At 38.9% G+C, this 12943-nt stretch overlaps 1 protein-coding gene across 1 annotated transcript; it reads left to right on the forward strand.

Moving 5' to 3' along the window:
* The first annotated feature begins 2074 nt into the window (after positions 1-2074).
* Positions 2075-10627, forward strand: LOC115918715. Its single transcript, XM_030987796.1, has 7 exons — positions 2075-2225; positions 5310-5436; positions 6219-6599; positions 6991-7149; positions 7660-7803; positions 8589-8756; positions 9815-10627. The coding sequence occupies exons 2-7, from the start codon at positions 5316-5318 to the stop codon at positions 9943-9945; spliced, it is 1104 nt and encodes a 367-aa protein (XP_030843656.1). The 5' UTR covers positions 2075-2225; positions 5310-5315; the 3' UTR covers positions 9946-10627.
* Positions 10628-12943: the final 2316 nt, after the last annotated feature.

The raw sequence follows: 12943 nt of genomic DNA on the forward strand, positions 1-12943 counted from the left end.
TAGCATCTATACAAATATTTTGTAAAAGTTATAGTAAAAGGCATAAAATGTTGATTCAAACCATTCATATTGTTGTATTATCAATGAGATTTCATGTTCTTGATGTGGAATTTATAATAAGTTTTAAACTACTTCAATTTTCAATTTTGAATTTATTTTATTTTAAGGCAAAAAAAAAAAAGGCAAATGGCAAATGGATCTCTCTTAGAATCTTGAAGTTGAGATTTTAGTCATTTTGTGTGTTGGAACATATATGAGAAAGTTGTCATGTCCAATCTAAATGGATTCTGCTAGGGAGAGGGAATAGAAATTTAATAATAAAACTCTATTCACATTCATTTTCCAAGATATCTGTATATCCAATCCAATCCAAAAGATATTTGATATAGCGCCTCTCTCTCTGGAACAAGAACATAAAGAAAAACAACAACAAATAGCTGAAAAGAAAAGAAGGACAAATGCTTCGTGTGCCTCCTTGGGAAAGAAAAAAAAAAATCGACATTTAAAAGAAATGTCGAAAAATTTAATCAGTATCTTCACGATTTCACTCTATACAGCTGAGGTAAGTTCTTGGATTTTAGGGAGTAAAGAAACTTGTTGAATTGTCATGATTATAAATGAATCTCATTTAAAATGCTTCAAAGTAAAATAACGATTATAGAGTGTTTCTATTTATTTTTATTTTCTAGTTTTTCTAGTTCCATGTTAACAATATTATTGTGCACGGAGGCACAATCCATAGTCAATGATTACAAATATCTTTAAATGATTATGTCTATGGCATGTATAAATTTTCCCAACAATTTTTGTTTTTTTTTAATTTCTTTTCTATTCTTTTTTTTCTTCAAAGCCGACTCTGCCCCTAAACGTTGATGTACAGCCTACGTCTCATGTGCAAACATATTTACATTCTTATCGCTGTTTGCATTTTTTTAATGATGAAAAACAAAAACAAACGGGTACCGGCTAAAATTCTTCGAGCTAAAAACAAACAAAAAACAAAACAATACCCTCACATAATTTGATAAGCGATCTCATTTATGTAAGAGTCAATATGCATGAAGGTTGTTTTATTCTTAGATATTGTTCAGAATGCCGGATGGGATGGCATATACTCCCAATTCAATTGCCCTGTTTTTGTATATAAATCAATTCCCCTATAGCATTACAATGGCCAAGCTCCGGTATACAGATTACCATGTTACATACAACTTATTACCCTATAGTATAATTCCTCTCAGTGATTAATTAGTCTATTGATACACAACAGGATGGTAACCCCTTTCATTAAATTGGGCTGGATAAAACCCACCAGCATAAGCTGTCCTTTGTCTTAAAGATGAGCTTCAGTTCCAGTAACGATAGAAAATAAATTCTCACAGAATCCAACAAAACTTGCACTGAATTTTCAAGATTACAATAAATCACATGTACCGAAAGATTCTGGTAGAAAATGTATAGGGGCTGAGTAATAAGCATAAAAATATAAGGAAATCAAGGTAGTACTAATTTAAGTAGGCCCGACACCCCTGTGTGCAAATAAGAGTTGTGGTTTTTATTGAAGTTGATTTCGAGCAAGTTTTTGTGAGTTTGTTTTTATTTTACTGGTTCAAACAATCAATCTACTGCAGGATAAACAAACCTAGAATGAATTATAGCCATGTTCTCTCGATATACGCTTCCCATATCAGAGCTGAAGATTAGTTTAAAATAAGAGTGTTAACAACAGATACACAATATCTGAGACATTTCAAATCGCTCGTTTTTAAATGTTAAGTTATGGATGGTATACACAATATTAATCTCCCTTTTAGATATGGTTATTTTATAACTGTCGAAAAAGTATTACAGATGAATATATTAGTCCCTCCGACAGACAGGTGGATACTGAGATGTACCCTATTTTATATAATGTTGCAGTCCGTCCGAAGAGGAACACTTCCTGCGCAAGGTCAGTTCAGCAATCCTGCTCCCTGATTGGTCAATCTCTAGCAAGGTGCGTCCATCTTGTCGCCGACGTGATAATGAGGCGAAGGGTTTGAGCTTTATTTCGGCAAAGCTAGCTTGAAACGCGATCAAACCAGTCAGTTAACTCACGGCACCCGCAGGCGACGAGTCGACAGATCAGAGCATCAATTTCTACAATTATTGACGACATTTTGATTGTTTAATCGCAATTTAAGGAGATATTGGTAGAAATTCAGCGCCGTCGACAGAACACTGAGGTGAGTTTGAGAAATTATTTGTATTGTGTCTGATGCAACATGTATAAATTCGTGAAGTCAATCGCCGTGTATAGCGAGCATCACAATCATTTTCAAGATGACGGTTTTTTTCAGTCGGACTGAGAAAGGTTTTACATTCAGACAAGTTTAATTAGTTAACACCAGTTAGTTTGAATACGCGTGATAAGTGATATGCAAATAGAGGTTTACGTAATGAGATAGAAGCGAATTGATTATCAGGTGCAGTGATTCCCTTGGAAAGCATGAGAAGGGAGAGAGAGAGAGAAAAAAAAAAATGGAGATATTATAGATAGAAAGAGAGAGAGAGCAAGAGGGGACAGGGGGCTTTAAAACGTGGGGTGAACATGTATGTATGGAGCAAAGATCTAATAATAATGATGTAGCTCAAACAAGATAGATTTGGGCTATATCGTAAAATAAAACTGCTACATTTTGAAGGAAAATCATCATGTTAACAATACGCCTTTTCGTAAAATTTAACCTTGAAATGGTATTATACCCAGCGCACACTATTCTGTCTATGATCCTTCTGGAATCCGATCTTCGAATAAATGGAAATCTAATCAATCATCTTCTTTCCGATTTAGATTCTGTAGTTGAGTTAAGAACACTTACAACGAGCATTTAAACTTTTTAAAACTAGTTTAATCAAAATGGTGACTTAATAGGAAAATGATAACAAGGAGACTGCAATTTTAGGACATTTTCAGTAAGGAAATCAGCACAAGTTTGTTGGGTTGCATTTTCCTTTAATTAATTCCTCGAAACTATATAACTCACGTATATTTGATTATAATTATCATCATGTTTAACCGCATCGTGTCTAGCCTTGCTGGTCGGGGTCGAATGACGTCACAATGCCTACATTCCCGCTTCCGGCCTTTGTTTAATGTACAGCCATCTCCGAACATAGTGGTAAATCATACCACAACAGCATTGTTTGGTCGGCTTTAAATCTTACCAGGATCCTTACTTTAATGATACGTGATGAGGAAACCAGAGCATTTCCCGGTACCTGTCTTTTTAATAGACCGGTTTAACAAACATAATTATTCAAATTTTATGCACACTTTTTAAACAAAGGTTGGCTTTTTCAACCTGAAAACTTGCCTGAGGCTTGCCCGTCATAGCAAAACGTAACATATGCAGACTGGATTCCGAGTATTTTATATCATCATTAATACCAGGTTAATGGAATAACTCGTCACTATAGGTCCCCAGGGAAGAAACATCCATCAATATTGAATGCAAAAGTTATAACGAAAGAGAGCTCGTCATTACAAGAACTATTGTCGTGAATATCATACTTTTTTTGGGGGGGGGGGGGGGGGGGGTGTGTAGGAAGCGTAGCCCAAGTAAACATGTTAGCAAAGGTTTTAACATGAATGACATAGTGTCCATACTTTTCAGACAGAAATGTCCCGACTGATAGAATTAATGTTTAAAACCTTTTTCTTTTCTTTTTTTTTTCTATCGGGGGGGGGGGGGGGGGCTACTGACTTTTCTTTGTTTATTAGTGTTTATTATTTAGAACTAGATTTAAAGAAATATAGTATACAATAGAGTTCATTCAGATGAGAATATACGGTTTGCGTTCATCTGATTGTCGACAAATATTTGCCTTGTCGACAGACAAACATAATAAACACCGTTTATGTTTTTTCCTAGAAGACCGTGATATGCCTATAATTGTCCTAATCCGGTATTCATAACTGCCCTAATTGTTTGTCAATACCTTTTCGTATATTCTATAGAAATCCTTTTTGGATGACGTAATACGTCATTTCAAAAGGTGATTGACATGGCTATTCCAAGAAATCTGCAGATATCTTAATTACTAATTCTCGATAGTTTGTTATCAATTACATTTTGTTTTGAGATCAACATTTCTTTTATTATTATATTGCATACACGTTCCAAAATGTGTTATATTTTGTGTAGGTTGTATCGCTGAATTGTAATTTGATTTGAATATGTATGTTGCAGAATAAATTCAATTCAATTCATTTCAAATTGCAGTAGGTTCATATTCGAAATCATTGCGATCGTATTGTATACCCTGTATGAAATGCCATCCTTTCGAAAATATATAATGATTAAGTCCAAACTCCACATGACCATTTATTTCAAACGCATTAATCTTTAATGAATGAGGGCAATCTAAAACCAACACAATTCACGCTTGTTGCTAGGTAGAAGGGAAGACCAGGGGCTTGTTTCACTAAGCGCTAAGATGCGCCTTAAGCATCCTTAAGTCCGGTTTTAGGACTTAGTGACGGGAGTTTCACAAAGACCCCACTAGACGTCTTTAATTTTGGTTTGTCTGTAGAGAAAAGGTAAAAGACTTATAGTGTAGCCCCCACCCCTTCGCCAACAAAATGATGAAACACACAATTTCATTCATCTTTTTGAAAAAAGACTTAAGACAAAATAATAGGGATGCGTTCCCACCCCCATTCTGTCTGTATAATGAACTGGGATGCACCCTTTCATTTTGTACCAACTCGCTTCGACATCTATGTCGCCAAATATTTCAGACTTTAATTAACAGTCATGAGCGTTGCTCTTCTTACAGACAACGCGTGACAGCTAGGTTGTTTACAGTGAAACAAAACTGGACAAATGGAGATAAGGATTGTTATCAGATAAAACTAGCCGGATGAATCATGAGCCATATAATTGTAATTGAATATCTAGGAGAAGGGATAGAAGGGGCACGCGCCCTTTAAAAATTTCAACCTGGCATACCTTTATGCGCGCATAAATGTGCGGTAGCAAAGAGGGGGGGGGGTAGCCCCCTTGTTGTTTTCGTATGCATCCCCTTATAGTCCTTTTGCTTGAAAAAAATATAGAATTATGCCTCCTTCTTTCAAATGACAAATCTATAACGCAGAGCTATTGTTTTGTCCGTTTTCCTATGGACGTCCCTATATCAGATTGAAAGCGAATGTTCAATAAAGTGTGGATATATTTAGAGCCCCCCCCCCCACCCCCACCGATCCGCCAAAAAGTGAATAGGAGACAATACACCTATAACCTGAACATTTTCTTCTTTCTTTGCAGCCCAAGATGAATCGGTTCCTGGTCCTGCTTGTCGTGTTGGCCCTGGTCCTGGGCCTAGCCGCTGCGAGGTCCGAGCCAAGAAAAAACAAAGGCAAGAACAAGGAGGGCGGAAGGAGAGAAGGAAAAGGTAGGCCAACCTGAGAGATTAGATAATTCTGGGGCTAAATAATCTATGAGTCTGAGGAAGCACGGGAAATGACCCAAGTGATGGGAGTCGGAATGGATCTCTTCAGAATATCACCTGTCTAATTGATTTAAAGTCAGTAGTGTTTCTAAAAGTGGGGGGGGGGGGGGGAGCCTTCGTGTTGGCAAGAACAGCCTTTCTTTAATAATTTAAACAGTATACGCATACCATTTGAACATATCAGTAAGACCTTAGAATAATGCTTGATAAGCGCATGCAGGAAATAACGCAAGCGACATAACGCCTCTTGCGCAATAGGCATTGGCCATAATTATCAACATTATGATGAAAATTAGTCAGAATGTACTGGCACTAAATAGTGTCGTCTTTCGAGACTGACAGAACATCGACAGTATACAAAATACACAGCAGTGTGGGAATTAGTAAGAATTACCCACAAAAGGTACCTGTGGAACAGTCAAACACACCTGAAGCGATAGCCGAGGGTGTTTGGAGTGTGGGTTATTTTACTAATGCCCGAGCAAAATGATGTGTATTATTTGTTTTATAAAATGATGTTTTATAACTTGATTTTACTAATGACCGGTCATAAGTACTTACTAAGGACTGGTCATTAGTAAAATTACGTGCTAGGCAAAATAAATGCCTGGTCACGTGTACGCTCTCAACCAATGAGGATCCGGTTCATCATCATTCTGATAGTAATGAATAATTCAATAATGATTTAACTCTCTAATAATCACAATTTGTTCACCCGTGCATAGGCAACAACACGTCTGCAGCCCAGATGGAATGGATCTGGAGCGAGTGCGTGCCGAACACGGGATCATGCGGTAAGGGGCAAAAGATCGGTAACTGCAGTGGTGAGCCATGTGAAGTAGCCACGAAGACTGTCGACTGCCGCGTCAAGTGCGCAAAGGAAGCGGTCAACAATGAAGCACCGGTTGCAGTCGATGATGAGGAAGCGGTCGCCACCGTAGCTCCAGCTCGAGGCGGCGGTAGACCCGGTAAAGGGCGTCGACCGGGCAAAGACGGGAACGGAAAGGGCCGGGAAAATAGCGGAACCGGAAACGGAAGGAGGCCGGAGAAGCCATCACGAGGGGGCCGTAAACCCAACAAGAATGATAAACCAGCAAAAGCTAAAGGTGAGCTAAAAGAAATACCACGATAGAGAATTTGTCATCTCCAGACGTAGACTGCATGGGGAAGCTGGGGTGTTTCCCAGCGGGCCGCGTCTTTTTTTAACCTAACCTACACATCCTACTGCTGCATTTGATTGGCTCAATAGAAACCTAAACGTGCTAGTCATAAATATTCATGATACGCATGCAAACAGAATTTGATGCGATAATTTATCAAATAATGAGATTTCATACAAAAAAAATCAAATGCAAAACATTTGTGTTCTTTGTCAACAAAAATGAATGAGCTTCCGATCAACATCGTCGTCATCATAAACAAAAATAATGTATCGATCTGAAATTCCATTACATTTTTTCTTCATCATCTTTTTCCCTTTCGCATTTTTCTTCCTAGAATGCAAATACTCCCGAGCGACGCTATCCGAATGCGACCTGACCCGGAACCAAATGAACAGGACGAAGGTCCTCAAGGGAACCCCTACCTCAGAGTGCCCGGAAGTAGTCGTTGAATCCATCCGATGTGATAGGCAGTCAATCAGGAATGAAAACAGAAGTGAGTATATGGGCGGATCCAGGTTTTTTTTTTACGGTAGGGGCCAAAAGCGGTTTCAGGAAGGGGTTGTTTGGAGGCCTCAAGTCCGAGTAGAAAAACAATCTTCAGTAAATTTTGTTTGTAAATAAATACAAACAAGACAATGTGTACAAAATATGAATATATAGACCTGATGGACAAGCGCCCCAATCCCATCCCAAATAAAGATTCTTCTAGAACCGCACCTAGGTTAAGAGGAATGGCCCCATTTGCAAGGACCTTTAAAAAATGTAGGCACTTTCAATAGCCTCAGTAAGGTTGTGTGTCGCCATGTTGGGGAAAGAATCACTCAAACCAGACAGTTTTTTCGGTTTGTAACCAATTTTATATCGACGTTTCAACCCTAATTGTGTAATGTTGGTTATTTGATTTCATTTGTTGGTTCGGTTATTGCACCAACATCTAATTCCCTTCAAATCTTTCTGACCTGCTTGTACATGTCTAATAAATGTTGACCTTTGACCGCGTCAGATTGTAACTACACCCGGGGTGAGTTTGGACCTTGCAACGAGACGACAAACCTTAGGACCAGAGAGGACACCCTCACCGACATCGCCCAGGTTTCAGAGGAATGCAGACTGGTCAGGACCATTGAGCATGAGTGCTCTAAACCAGGTATGGAAGTCTTCATCATCGTCGTCATCGTCGTTACCATCGTCATCATCACTAATCATCATTTTCATAATTAACATCCCAAACATCATCATCATCATCATCATCATCATCACCATCAACACCATTGCCATCTTCAAATATTATTGACATTAACTCCATTATCATCATCATCACCTCCACTACCATAATCATTGTTAGCATTATCGTCTGCTCCTCGTCATCACCCAGGTTAGGGCTGTTGAGGATGGTTGCTCTAAACCAGGTACGAACGGCATCTTCATCAACATCACCATTATCATCATCATAAACCACCACCACCACTACCATTGTCGCAATCGTCATAGGTTTACGGTCCCACCCGATTTCTTTTCTTTCTTTTTTTGTTGATGAAAGTTGCTTGACCGAAAGAAAAGGGACAGTAGTTTATTTATGTTTTTTTTCTCCTGTGGAGGGCCCGAGGGATCTATGATTTTCAAACCATGAGGGCTAATGTACAAATCTTAAGATATTCGGGTTTCTTCTTTACTCCAGTCGGCAAATCTGAGTTGATACGGATTTCATCATTGTCAACGAATTTTGCAATCTGAGAAATTACTTTTGGTTCGTTGGCGGAAAAAGACTTGTCTGTAAACTTGTCTGTATTTTTTTGGGTTATTACAATTTAAACTCTAGTGATCGACGACCCTGCATAGATCTAATTTACTTGAAAAGCCGCTATACGATTTGTAAATGTTATTTTACACCCATGTTGTTATTTTGTACTCACTTTTTCTCTCACAACGTAGAACATAGAGGTAGGCCCATGCGATGCAGATATAACTGGGAACAAGCTCCTACCTGTAATGAAACAACAAACCAAATCACCATGACTGGCTCGCTTGTGGTCGTAGAGGGCGCCCCAGCTGAATGCGAAGCTGTCAGGACGCATGAACTGCCTTGCAAGAAAGGAAAAGGTGGGTGATGGTCTCATGGATGATGCCGATAATGCTCCTCCTCCTATTCTTCATCCAATTCTCCTCCTTCCACTCCTTCTTCTCCTTCTTCTTCTCCTCCTCCTTCTTCTTCTCCTTCTTCTTCTTCAATTATTCATACAGTCATTCTTTCTGTCTGTCCTTGATCGTTTCTTTTTCTTTATAATCTTTCTTGTACTTTTATCCAGAATGCATTGTAGAGTCACTAGTGGGGGTGACAGTGCTTTTTAGAAAGGATGGGGGCGGGGCAAACTAATTTCTCGGGTTATTCTAATACAAAGTTAATACTCTCCAGTTATTTGAGGGCGGGGGGAGGGACCTGTATACCGATCCATAATAGGATCAACACCTCCGGTACATAGTGCACATCTCTCCTTTCGAATGGTCTTTCCCGTTAGCGCGCTTCCCGTTAAACTCATTTCTCCGACATACAGAAAAATTGTTGACTTTAGTTATGGAAATGAACTCACGACATTTTCAAGACAGTGTGACCGAACATGGCATTGAATAATAACGAATCTCTAGATCTCAAGTATGAATGTAATGAGAAATTTTTATTGACCCCCGACCCCCGTATATTATTGGTTCATGCTTGACTCTAAATCCAGCATGATGCACACTTCAAATCTCGGCCCGGCGCGCTGGGCCGAGATTTGAAGTGTGCGGCGGCGTATAGTCTTTGATACGACATTTTATTCAGTCTTTTCTCCCGCTACCCATGTGTTGAAGAGGACTGGTGTACATATACCTGGTAGGATTTATTCATTGAAATGCACTGTATTAAATGAGGGACCCGTTTCACAAAGCCTTTTTTCAATCACAAACGACAAAAATCAGTGACAACTCTGCTGATAACCAATCAGAAGCAAGGATTTCAGTAGCTTATAACAAAAATTGTCATTTGACAAGTTTGTGAAATGGGGCCCTGGTAACAGATTCTATTGCACGGAACCTCATGGGGACGATTGTGAAATGCAGGGGGGAAACAGAATTGTTAATTATCATAATGACTATTTAACTCGATCTCTTAATCCCAACAGTTCCATGTACTCTTGGTGAATGGGGTGAATTCAGCGAGTGCCTTGACGGTATGCAGACTCGAGCCCGTGACCTGCAGAAAGGCCCTCACGTCTGCCAACGCCTAACCAAGGAGTTGGCCACTTGCGAGTAACATGAAGATGGCATATAAAATGCAAAACCGTCCTAATAATACAACAATGATTGTAGCAAGGGGGACTGGGCTCAGGTAGGGTACGGTCCGGGGTATAGTGGGCGAGATAAGATGATTGGGTGTGGTCAGGATTGAATTGGGCGGAGTTTTGGTGAGGATGGGTGTGGTCTGGAGTCGGATGGAATGGGTGGTCGGGTTATTATAATTTGGGAAGTTTACAGCCGACTGATTATTTCATATAACTCATTCACATAAATGAGTGTAAAATGTGTGTGATTTGAATTAATGAAAATATTAAGGTCTATTCAGTGAAAAAAGCATAAATCAATGATAGATTTGAGATTTTTAAAAATCGAAAAGAAAGGTGCAATTAAAGATAGTGAAGAATGTTATGCAAATGTAAACGTACTAATGTAAAATGATTCGTTTAATTTGTAATTGTTTGATATAACTATATCATAACAAACACTAAATGTTATTTGTTATGCTTTGGGGATAATCCTTTATGGTTATCATTACTTTCGAATTCGCCTGTCACCACATAGGCAATTCCAATTATTTCATGTTTAATGTATTGTCACGTCATGGTAAAGATGTTGGTCGTTATAGTTTGCTGATTTTTTGTACTTTGTATTTTCTTTAAACTTTTAAGTAAAGGAATAAAAGATGAATTTGAAGCGCATAATGGTGTTGGACAGTGATAAATATTGTGTTGGTTTCTCAATGGGTATAAAGAAAGTAGCGACTATAATGGTTAACCATAAGTTGAGGGAGGGAGAGAGAAGGAAAGAGAGAGAGAGAGAGAGAAGAAAAAAGAGAGAGAGAGAGAGAGAGAGAGAAGTGGAAGAGTGAGAAAGGGGAGAGGATGAGAGTTGTAGTCATGGTAGTTTGGAAGGGGTTAAACAGATGACAGGTAATGATGTTGGGTCGTATCCGGACACCTGGATATCAACCCCGGATAACCACCCCCAGTCAACTACCTCCGAGGACAACTATCCCTTAGGACAACCACCCTCCAGGACGACTAGCCCCAGGACAACTACCCCTCGGACAACTATCCCCAGGACAAATACCCCCTAGGACAACTACCAGTTGTCCTAGAGGGTGGTTGCCCTAGGGGGTAGTTGTCCTAGGGGGTAGTTGAATGAGTGTGGTTATCCGGGGTGGGTGTCCAGGGGGTTGGTGTCCTAGAACCGTGTTGGGTATTCAATACTTTGTGTTGGTTTCACAATTATGAAGTGGGAATCATATCGTGGGTAGTTATAAGGGGCGAGAGGGAAAGAAATAAGACGGAGGGGGTTGAGGAAGAGAGAGAGAGAGATGGGGAGGGGTAAGATGGATGAGCGATGTGAAAGAGTTTATGATAGGGAGCCTGAAATATTCCAAAATCATACATGATCAGAATTTCAAGTAATATTTATTTAGCGTATAACGTACCCATCCTCTCCCTCTCTCCATCTCCCCTCTCTCTCTCTCTCTCTCTCTCTCTCTCTCTTTCTTTCTCAATCTCAATATAATGGAGGAATGTTCTAGGCGATTTTGCTTTCCCTCATCTGTGTATACGGAAAATAGGACAGCAAAAAAATATATTTCTCATTTTCAAACGCTAAAACATTTGAATGAACCTACGCCACATTTGAACATTTTTTTGTCCCATGACATTATTAAGAAGAGCAAAGAGAAAATCAAAACCTCGAGCAGTTGAACGTATTTCGTAAAAATGCATTTAATTATACTGCCTGCAAAGAAGTCAGAACGGAATACAAGGTCCTGCGCACTTCTTTGAGCAGTTCATAGCTTTTGATTGTCACTCGCAGTGAAATGTATTACATAACAAAAACGTATATTGCAACATCAAATATTTCTGTTAGAACGTATTAGCCTCAAGACGAAAACAAGAAATATTATTTTAAAAACGGATTGTCACATAGGCCTACTCATTTCACTAAAATAGCATTGACGATTAAAGAATTTTCGAGACAGCATTATTCCAGCCGCTTATACCCTCCGACGGATCGGGGGGGGGGGGGGTAAAGGGGACAATCATTATTATTTCGTTAATATTTTTACTTTTTTGTCACCGCCTTTTGAGACAAAACGATCACAATTAAAGGCTTTCGAAAAATCGAAACTTATGCAATTTCAATGTATCCTACAGCAATCATGTTCAGATTACGTAAGACGTCATGGTAATGTTTGCACATTTCAAAACTTGACGGAGAAGGTTACGGATGTTCATTGCCTTAGGGTGAAATTTCGAAAGTCTTTACTGTCAGGGAAGACATGCTCCTCATTTTCAATTTCACAGCTGAAATACTCGCTTCCTCATATAGGCCTGCTTTTAATGGATCCATTAAATTACTAAGGAAGTATCTACGAACTGTAGTACACATGAAATTCACGTTCAAATGGCAACATTTCATCATTATCATTATCGTCATCTACCGTGTGAGTCAAAAAAAAGTTTACACCTAGAAAATTGCTAATTAATTTAAGAATCTATGAACAGTAAATTAGTATACACCTTATGGAAGAGTGTTTTATCCCAAATCATTTTTGTGTGGTATGTGTTCACGCTTGGATAAACAGGAGGCATTGTTTGCGAGAGTGCAAAAATCGACTTGCGCCAAAGCAATGCCTATATTATATTGGGATTAGCGGAGTGAGAGAATGAATTGAATGTATCAAATGAAATGCATTGCATATGCTTTTTGCAAAAGCAAAGTCACACACACACGCAAAATTTTTCGTTGATATTTGATATTCGATATTTGATACGTGTGGCATAATTAATTTTGTTAGGATGTTATTTGGATCTGCAAAGACCGAATTAATACCCAAATCCCAATTGTTTTATTTTACATCACATAAGCTACTTTGGCGCAAGTCGATTTTTGCACTCTTGCAAACAATTCCTCCTGTTCATCCAAGCGTGAACACATACCACACAAAAATGATACCAATTGATTTGGGATAAAACACTCTTTCATCAGATGTA

This window comes from Strongylocentrotus purpuratus, unplaced genomic scaffold, assembly GCF_000002235.5.
Source record: "Strongylocentrotus purpuratus isolate Spur 01 unplaced genomic scaffold, Spur_5.0 spur5_scaffold_17, whole genome shotgun sequence".
Classification (NCBI taxonomy): Eukaryota; Metazoa; Echinodermata; class Echinoidea; order Camarodonta; family Strongylocentrotidae; genus Strongylocentrotus; species Strongylocentrotus purpuratus.